This window comes from Hemibagrus wyckioides, linkage group LG22, assembly GCF_019097595.1.
Source record: "Hemibagrus wyckioides isolate EC202008001 linkage group LG22, SWU_Hwy_1.0, whole genome shotgun sequence".
In the NCBI taxonomy this organism is placed as follows: domain Eukaryota; kingdom Metazoa; phylum Chordata; class Actinopteri; order Siluriformes; family Bagridae; genus Hemibagrus; species Hemibagrus wyckioides.
In genome coordinates this window covers 3,480,741-3,490,740 of record NC_080731.1, presented here as the reverse complement: position 1 = coordinate 3,490,740, position 10,000 = coordinate 3,480,741, and the positions used below count along the sequence as shown (strand labels likewise).

At 40.6% G+C, this 10,000-nt stretch overlaps 1 protein-coding gene across 2 annotated transcripts in view; it reads left to right on the top strand.

Annotated features, from left to right (window-relative positions):
• susd2 (sushi domain containing 2) overlaps window positions 1–9,720 on the top strand; it is a 40,324-nt gene extending 30,604 nt beyond the window's left edge. For both annotated transcript variants that reach the window (XM_058375616.1, XM_058375615.1), the window contains 2 exons: window positions 1,739–1,835; window positions 9,082–9,720. In XM_058375616.1, coding sequence (XP_058231599.1) covers window positions 1,739–1,835; window positions 9,082–9,142 — 158 coding nt within the window. In that variant the 3' untranslated portion in view covers window positions 9,143–9,720. The remainder of the gene's footprint in view (window positions 1–1,738; window positions 1,836–9,081) is intronic.
• The last annotated feature ends 280 nt before the right edge of the window (window positions 9,721–10,000 follow it).

The following is a 10,000-nucleotide window of genomic DNA, read 5'->3' as shown; positions in this document are numbered from 1 at the left end:
GTGTGTTGTAGTGTGTGTGTTGTAGTGTGTGTGTTGTAGTGTGTGTGTTGTACAGTGTGTGTGTTGTAGTGTGTGTGTTGTAGTGTGTGTGTTGTACAGTGTGTGTGTTGTAGTGTGTGTGTTGTACAGTGTGTGTGTTGTAGTGTGTGTGTTGTAGTGTGTGTGTGTTGTAGTGTGTGTGTTGTAGTGTGTGTGTTGTAGTGTGTGTGCTGTACAGTGTGTGTGTTTGTTGTTTCCAGAGAAATGTATTAGGTTGTGATCTGTTTGAAGACTTTGACTCTGCTGTGTTCTACAGTAAATAAATCTTCATACACTGGGGGTGTGAGCGAGGCAGAGAGGCAGGTCAGTGCAGTAGGATGAGGGCTCTTAGCCTCGTTATCTCTCTCTCTCTGTCTCTCTCAAGCCCACATCCATCAGGGTGGTGACGCTCCTGCTCCCGAACACTTTCCCGCATTAGCGTGTCACACGTGTGCATTCCTCCACGCTGAGAGGGAAAGCTGAGGGTCAGATGAATGCATGAGGGAGAAAGAGAGAGTATGGCTGACGGAGAGAGAGGACAGGGGAAGTGACACGGTGTTTGTCTTTCTACGGGTGCCTCATATGCACCATTTAACGTGTTTCGAAAAAAAAACTTGACATCACCGTCAGCACCACGCCTCAGATCCTCAAGATCAGAGGATCAGTCTGAGAGGATGTGGGTGTGGTTTAAAACCGAGGCTAACAGCTAGCATCAGCTATCTGCTATTAAGCTAATGTGATGTGGAGATTCTGATTTGTATCAAAAGTGGGCGGAGCTAATACTCACTGTGATGTGCATATATATATATGTATATATATATATATATATATATATATATATAATATATTTTATTTTATTATATATAAGTTTTTTAAAAATATAATTTATATAGAAAGGGGGCGGAGCTAATACTCACTATAAATATTGTACTATGTATAAATTGTAGGCATTTTTATGCATTAAAAATAGATTTAGATTTAATAGAGTGGGCTGAGCTAATATTTACTACATATAAATCATACTATATATAAATAATAGACATTTGTACGTTAAAAAATAGATTCTGTACTATTTAATTTATATGGAAAGTGGGCAGAGCTAATACTCACTATATATATATATATATATATATATATATATATATATATATATATATATATATATATATTATACTATATATATAAATTATAGCTATATAAGTGTTTAAAAAAATAGATTTTGTGCTATGTAATTTATGTAGAAAGTGGGCAGAGCTAATACTCATTTTATATACATATATATATATATTCACATATAAATTATTTTAAAGAAATAGATATTGTACTATGTAATTTATGTGTGAATAATAAAGATGAATTATTTAATTTATTTTAATACAAAATTATGCATCAATTTTTATTACATTTTTATATAAACAAGCATTTTTTTGTTTGTTAAAACTCATTTTTAAGATACTTTATTATATTTTTTGTTGTATTTTTTTGCACATTTTTAATTCCCGAATATCTAATGATTCTTTTTTTCAGTGATTTTTTAATTCTAATAAACATTTTTCTGTTTAAATGTTGTGGAAGCCCCTCCCACTCACAGCCTATTATCACTGAGACCTTCCATTAATATTCATGAAGCTGTTAACACTGGTCATTAATATTCATTAGGTCAGTTTAAATGATGTGTCTCCTACAGAAGTCATGTTTGTTTTTTCTTCTTTTTCTATAGATGACATTTTGGGAATCGTGTTAGGCAGCATCGGGGCCGTCCTCACGCTGGTCGTCATGGTGATCGCGATCGTCCTCTACACCCGGAAACAGAAGAGGTGAGGAAGCTCAATGGTGTGATCTACATGTGTGTGAGAGTGTGTAATGATGTGAATGGAGGCTGGAGGACTCTGGGTTCTAATCACACACTGATTCTCTAATTTCACTAAAGTTTCTATCAGTGAATCGTGTCAGTTTCCTCAGAGTTCCTCAGTTTCATCCCAACGAGCCAGACATATGCTAGTGGGCCTGAAGGCTACTCTATATAGACTGTGTGTGTGTGTGTGTGTGTTGGTGGTATGTGTAAGAGTATGTTTAGTGTGTGAGATCATATGTAAGTATATGCGCGAGTGAGTGTGTAGGTGGGTGTGAGAGTGACCTAGAGTGTGTGTGAGTGTGAGTAAGAGAAAGTTTGTGTGAGAGTGGAAGTGAGTGCATGTGTGAGAGTATGTGTGTATGTAAGAGTGTGTGTAAGAGTGAGTTTGTGAGAGTATTGGTGTGGGGGCAAGTGTGAGAGGATGTTGTGTGTGTATGAGACACAGTGTGGCTGTGTGTGTATGTGAGAGAGTTTGTGTGTGTGTGTGTGTGTGTGTGTTGCTCTCAGCAGTAAGATAATAAAGATGAAGGTAATAGCGTCTGTGTGTGTGTTAAAGGGAAAGTGCTCTGAATCCCGCCGGTCATCATTAATAACCCCCTCCTCTCAGAGTGTCTCGGAGCGTCTCAGAGCATCTCAGTCTCACGCGGCACTCTGAAGACGAGACGTAATCTCTATAATGAGAGATAAAAGGGGATTAAAGCGTCCAGGCCTGTGGGTGAAAACCGTAAAACTCACCTGGATGTGTAAAACGTGATCCAGAAAATCCACACACCTGCTCCATCAGACAGGAAACACAGCAGCAGTAAATCACGGCGGTCATTAAAAACCTCAGCGCTGTTGACCCAGATGCTGCATCAAAGCTGCTGTGAGGAAGCAAGAAGCTGAAAGAATTTAATATCTAGGTGTTCGACATGACAGACTTTCACGTGAGGGTTCTTTTCTTCACGTGAGAGCGTCGGATCTCAGAGTCTCGGACAGGTCGCGCGTCACCAGAATCCATTTATTGGTTCAGGAGCATGGATGATGAACCTGAAGAAACCTACTCTCCATTTTCACTGCTCTCTCCTTACTGCCTCATGTTCAGGGCCCTTATTTCCTCATGTGTAGTGTAGGGTTACAGCCAGGGGGGAGGAAGAGGAGGAGGAGGAGGAGAGAGGGGGGTGAATATTGCCCCATTGTCCCCTCTTATTACCCCAGCAAAGTCTTTTATCCTGAGTAAAGAAGTAACAGGAGAAGAGTTAAAGATAACACACCTGCAGAGAGAGAAAGTGGGGAGGGGGGGGGGGCAGAGAGAGGGGGGGGACGAGAGAGAGAGAGAGAGAGAGAGAGAGAGAGTGAAAGATAAATAAATAGATAGAGAGAGAGGGCTATATATTGATAGACAGAGAGAGAGAGAAAGTGAAAGATAAATAAATACATAGAGAGAGAGGGCTATATATTGATAGACAGAGAGAGAGAGGGAGAGAGAGAGAGAAATAGAGAGAGTGAAAGACAAATAAATAGATAGAGAGGGGGGCTATAGATTGATAGAGAGAGAGAGAGAGAGAAATAGAGAGAGAGAAATAGGGAGAAAGAAATGGAGGGAGCGAAAGACAAATAAATAGAGAGAGAGGGCTATAGATTGATGGTGGAGGGGGGGAAAGAGAAGGAGAGAGAGGGAGAGAGAGAGAGAGAGAGAGAGGGGGATGATGTTATCCAGTCAGCTGTTTTTATGTAAATTGAGTATTTGTGTGTGTTATAGTATATACAGTAGAGTAGAGTGTAGGTGTGTGTTTGGATCTGGGGGAGAAACAGAGGGAAAGTCTTTCCTCTTTGTGTGAAGGGTGAAAGTTGGCAGATGCTTAACGGATGTTTGCAGTAAGTGTGTGTGGGGGTGTGTGTGTGTGTGTGTGTGTGTGTGTGTGAGAGAAATCATGTGTGATTGAAAGCATGAGTGTGAGTGTAAGTGTGTGTTGTATTCATTCAGTGTGTGTGTGTCTGACCACTTGAGCACATGTGAGTGTGATTGTGTGTGTATGTGTGAGCACATCTGTCAGCATGGTGAGACCATGGGTGTGTGTGAGAGCACGTGAGACTGTGTGAGAGAGCGTGTGTTTAAAAGCGAATGTATGAGTGTGTGTGTGAGAGCTTGTGTGTGTTTGAGAGAGAGCATGTGTGTGAGAGCGTGTGTGTGTGTGTGAGCGTGTGTGTGTGTTAGAACGTGTGTGTGTATGAGAGTGTGTATGTAAGAACGTGTGTGAGTGTGTGTGTGTAAGAACGTGTGTGAGAGCGTGTGTGTGTTTGAGAGAGAGCATGTGTGTGTGAGAATGTGTGTGTGTTAGAACGTGTGTGTGAGCGTGTGTGTGTGAGAGAATCTGTGTGTGTAAGAACGTGTGTGTGTGAGCGTGTGTGTGTTAGAACGTGTGTGAGTGTGTGTGTGAGCGTGTGTGTCTGAGAGCATGTGTATGTGAGACCGTGTGTGTGTGAGCGTGTGTGTCTGAGAGCATGTGTATGTGAGACCGTGTGTGTGTGTGAGCGTGTGTGTCTGAGAGCATGTGTATGTGAGACCGTGTGTGTGTGTGAGCGTGTGTGTCTGAGAGCATGTGTATGTGAGACCGTGTGTGTGTGAGCGTGTGTGTCTGAGAGCATGTGTATGTGAGACCGTGTGTGTGTGTGACCGTGTGTGTGTGTGAGCGTGTGTGTCTGAGAGCATGTGTATGTGAGACCGTGTGTGTGTGTGACCGTGTGTGTGTGTGAGCGTGTGTGTCTGAGAGCATGTGTATGTGAGACCGTGTGTGTGTGTGAGCGTGTGTGTGTGTGTGAGAGAGAGAGCATCCACACATAGCATCCTATGGATGTTTGCCTTCTTCAGTCTTCATCATTGTTCTGAACAAAACTCTTTATAAGAGTGTGCGTTATAACGGACGTGACGGATGTGTGATCGAGTCTGACCGGAGAATGGGTCAGAGGACGCAACAAATCATGATCCTGTCATCCTTGGAAGTGTCCAGCTTTCTGCTGTTTAATTACATTTACATGAACTGTCATTTCCAATTTTCTACAAAAATCCTTTGATGCGTAATAAAATATTAAATACTGTAATCTTTCTTAGTGTGAACTTCCTGAGGAGTTACAGATGTTATAAACATGTAGTTAATGTGTAATTACACCTGATTTAGAGACAACTAAAAGTAATAGTGTTTAATACAACGTCAAGTCATGTGGTTTCATCCTTATATATGGCTACACTTACTGTGTGTGTGTCTGATAGGAGTGAACACGTGTGTAACTGTACACACTTACAGTCTGTGTGTTCACGTGTGTGTGCATGTCGTGTCTTTCTTCTTCCAGACACTCTGGTACTTTCCAGGTATTGAGTTTCCCAGCATGCCTTAGCAAGCCCAAGTCCCACTTACCACAACTGAGTAAAGTCATTAACACACACACACACACACACACACACACACTGCTGATGCTACCTTACATGAAGGCTTCATTCTATCGCATGATGCTTCAAAAACCGGAAATAAATTAATCTAAAAAAAAAAACTGTAACCATGGAAACCAGGATAGGAAAATTTAACGAAGGAAGCTTCTTGTGTTGGAATGTTAGCGTGATGTTGATTGGAGTGTCAGGAGAAGGTGATGGAGCTTTTTTGTTAAAAAAACACTGAATTATTTTTACCTGAGGTGGTGTGGGTTTTTTTTGCTGTAGGACACTGACCGGCTACAGAAACGGGAATTTCAGATAGAATTTAAAACCTGGAAAAATCAGTAAAATAAATAAAATAAATAAATAAAATAATAATAATAATAATAATAAAAACAGGAAAGTGGAAAAAACAAAAAACAACAAAAAAAGAATTAAAAATATGAGAAAAAAAACAGGAAAGTGGAAAATAACAAAACAATTAAAAAATTTAAAACCTGAAAAACTAAAACTTTTTTTGAAAAAAAAAAAAAACAACAACAACAAATAAATAAAAAAACAACAGGAAAGTGGAAAAAACAAACAAACAAAAAAAGAATTTGAAACCTTAAAAAACTCTAAAAAAAAAAAAAAAAACAACAACAAAAAAAAAACAACAAAACAAACAAACAAAAAAAGTATTTAAACCTGACAAACTTTAAAAAAAACAGGAAAGTGGAAAAAACAAAATAAAACAAACAAATAAATAAACAACAACAAAACAAATAATAATAATAATAATAATACAGGAAAGGGGGCGGGGTAATTTAAAACCTGTACTCAATATTCCTAAACCTGCAGCAGTAATGATGGTCCTGGTTGTACCGGATGTTGTAACTGACGTGAACCATGACGTCTATACTGAACCCTATTTACGTATATAACAGTGCGTAAGTATTTGCCCCCTTTGAACTCTGGGGAAATCCACAGCTCAGATATAAACACGTTCCTCAGATGTTCTTCTGAACAAATCAGACTAGCAATCTGAAAGGAATGTTAGAGACCCAGTGAAGATGTAGACGCTTGGAGATGTTTTCTGGTCTCCTGAGACCGTAAGTGAAGTCATGAAATGAGACACCTCTCATCACTCTGAGAAAAAACAGCACTAGAGTGAAGCATGGTGCTGGTAGCATCACATATCTCTCAGTTTTCCTCCATGACTAATCCCTGTCTCATCATGATTATAAACACCAGAGAGTGAAGAGCATATGGAGAATATTATTATGTGTATTAGCTCAGGTGGTTAAGGCTCTGGGTTGTTGTTCAGAAGTTCAGGGTTCAAGCCCCAGCACCAGCAAGCTCCACTGTTGGGGCAATTGAACAAGGCCCTTAACCCTCTCTGCTCCAGTGGGGCTGTATCATAGCTGCCCCTGCCCTCTGACCCCAACTTCCTAGGCTGGGATACGTGAAGAAAAGAATTCCACTGTGCTGTAATGTAGGTGTGGTGATAATAAAGGCTTTGGCCCTCAGTCTGTGCCCTTGTATTGATTAGGAGGTTGTGATCCTCCTAATGAAGTCCTCATGAGGTTGACATCTTCTCACTGAAGGTCCGAAATCTTCATGAAGCGGAACACAACATTCTCCTGATGCTGTTGGTTTAGATTTTAGGTTCTTCCAGGAACAGGTGTATTTACTGAGATCACATGACATGTTCATTAGACACAGGTCCTGCTGAGGATTATTATGGGATACTTTCCAAAATGTGGAATCGTTCAAAGAGGGGGGAGGGAGGGGTACTTATGCAAGGTTCATTAATCGTCTTGAGATCTTCGCTTGGTTCATGACAGCTCGCTGTAAAGCACAGTAAAGGCTTAAAAACCGCTCCTGAAGGTGAATTCTTCAGCCCTAAACATTTATTTATCATCTTTTCCTGAAGCCGTTGTTTCCAAACACGAGAGATCTGCTGTGAAAGCGAGAGCTCGTTATCCACGCTGGAGTTTTTAGTGGATGCAGTAATCCACATCGGCTTAATTCAGACCAGTGTTGTGTTCCGTGAGCCACTTTTCCGCTGTGTGTTTCCACTTAAGGGAAGCGCGAGTCTGATTTCAGTACGCTTCGGTCGATCGGAGATCAGGTTCAGGTTGGAGAGTTAGAGAAGTTAAAGGCATCACTCGGACCATTTTGGCGGCGGTTTATTTTTTATTTCGGAGGGGTTTTGATGTTAGCGTGAAGTGGATGGTGTTTGTCATGCTGGAAAATGTGTATCAGAATCCACTCAGTATCACATCTTTATTGTGTTAGAGAACACAGGAATCTTGCATTAGTCCTGCTTTCCATGATGAGCTGCATGTTTTCACTGGGCTGCAGTTCACTGATAGAGGCTGAATATTTTTGCTCAGCTTTAGGGTTAAAGCTGCGATCTGGAGGGTTTAGTTCTTTAGTTTAGTTCTGTGAAGGAACCCTGATATGTTCTACACAGAACCCTAAAGCAGAGTGTTTCATCCTCAGGATTGTTCTGTTCAGCCAATGAACCCTTTTATTTAAAGTGCATTACTTCAGTGGATTATAGAAATCTGCATTCTGTTTATCTACCAAACTTGTCTGTCTGTCTACCTGTCCACCAAACCTGTCTGTCTGTCCACCAAACCTGTCTGTCTGTCTACCTGTCTGTCTGTCCACCAAACCTGTCTGTCTGTCTATCCACAAAACCTGTCTGTCTGTCTACCTGTCTGTCTGTCCACCAAACCTGTCTGTCTGTCTACCTGTCTGTCTGTCCACCAAACCTGTCTGTCTGTCTATCCACCAAACCTGTCTGTCTATCCACCAAACCTGTCTGTCTATCCACCAAACCTGTCTGTCTGTCTGTCCACCAAACTTGTCTGTCTGCCTATCTGTCTACCTATCTGTTTACTGACCTGTCTATCCACCCATCTTCCCACATGTCTTCCTTCCAACTTACTTGTCTACATATTTATTTACTTATCTGTTACCAACCTAACTGTCTGTCTGTTAGTTTCTACTCACCTGTCTGTCTCCCCACGTCTCCCAACCTACTGACTTGTCTACCTCCCTTAGTTTATCTGTCTATCATTTTAATGACCTGTATATAGACTCTGTATTTACTATTTAACCCTTCTTCTCATCATCTGTCCATTATACGTTTATATTTGTGTCTGTCTCTCTGTCTGTCTGTCCCACTGTCCATCTTTTTGTCTGTTTCATCTGTCTGGCCACCCATCTATCTCTTTGTCCAACTCTCTGTCTGTCTGTCCTTCTTTCTGTCCATCTGTCTCTCTGTCCTTCTGCCCATCTGTCTGTCTCTACATCTGACTCTTTGTCCAGCTGTCGCTTTTGCCCATTTTATTTGTACAACTCTCTGTCTGTCCATCCATCTGTCTGTCCATCTGTCGCACTGGGCATATGTCCATCTACCCATCTTTCTGTATGTTTCTCTGTCCATTTGTCCCTATGCCCATTTTTCGGTCTGTCCCTCTGTCCATCTGTCTGTCTCTATGCATATGTCACTTTGCCCATCCTTCTGTCTGTCTCTCTGTCCATATGTCCCTCTGCTCATCTTTCTGTCTGCCTCTCTGTGCATCCCTCCTTCTGCCCATCTTTCTGTCTGTCTCTCTGTCCCTCCATCCATCTGTCTGTCTATCTATCAGTCTCTCTGTGCATCCCTCCTTCTGCTCATCTTCCTGTCTCTCTATCTGTCTGTCTGTTCATATCTTTCTGGATTATTTTAACGTTTTAACGTCTCAGAAGTCCTCTGTGTGTAGGACTGAGAGAACTGACCTCTGCTTTTGTGTTTCTTTCACAGGGAAAGAATGAAGGAGAGAGAAAACACAGCGATTTGTCAGCATGACCCTGCTAGCCTGTGACGCTGACCCCTGCTAACCTCAGCTGCTACACGAGCGCTCCGTTCTACTGTGAGATTTAATTGAATCTGCATTTGAATGCAAAACACTCTGAACGTGTCCTAAAAACTCCTGATTTTTATTGTTATTTTTTCGTTTTGTCGATTGTCCTGTCAGTATTGAGCAGCAGCTGTGAAATCTTGAATAGTTTTTCTTTCCCTGGTGCTAATTTGCTAGCGCTGTCCTCTAGCTCTGGGGTTAATCTCACTCAGCATTCAACCTTCCAGAGTCTAGAGGTGTGTCTGAAGGGTGTAAAATATTTTAATTGTATTAAGGAATAATCAGGGATGGACAGAATACTTTGAAGGAAGTGATGAGACTTATTTAATAATGTATTCTGTCTGTTAAATATCATCTCAGAAGGTATTGTGTCAGGGAAGTTCCTCATCTTCAGAATCAGGTTCTGCACGTGCTGAAAGACGCCGTCATGCTACACCTTTCCAAACGAACCAGGGAAAGAATGTTCATTATCAAATGAAATCAAATCAGAGTTGAATGGAAATGATGACGTTTTTGTGAGGATTTTACAATAAATGGTGATGACTGAAGTATAGTGTGTGTGTTTCAGTGCTTTATAATAATAATAATAAATCTAATAATAATAATAATAAGTCTAATAATAATAATAATAATAATAATAATAAATCTAATAATAATAATAATAATAATAATAATAATAATAATAATAATTGTTATTGTTATTATTATTATTATTATTTGGAAAACTGTCTGTCTCTCTGGGTTTCTGTCTGTCTGTGTGTGGTTCATCTATCTGTCTGTCTGTCTCTCTCTCTGCCTGTCTCTCTGTGTCTCAGTCCATCT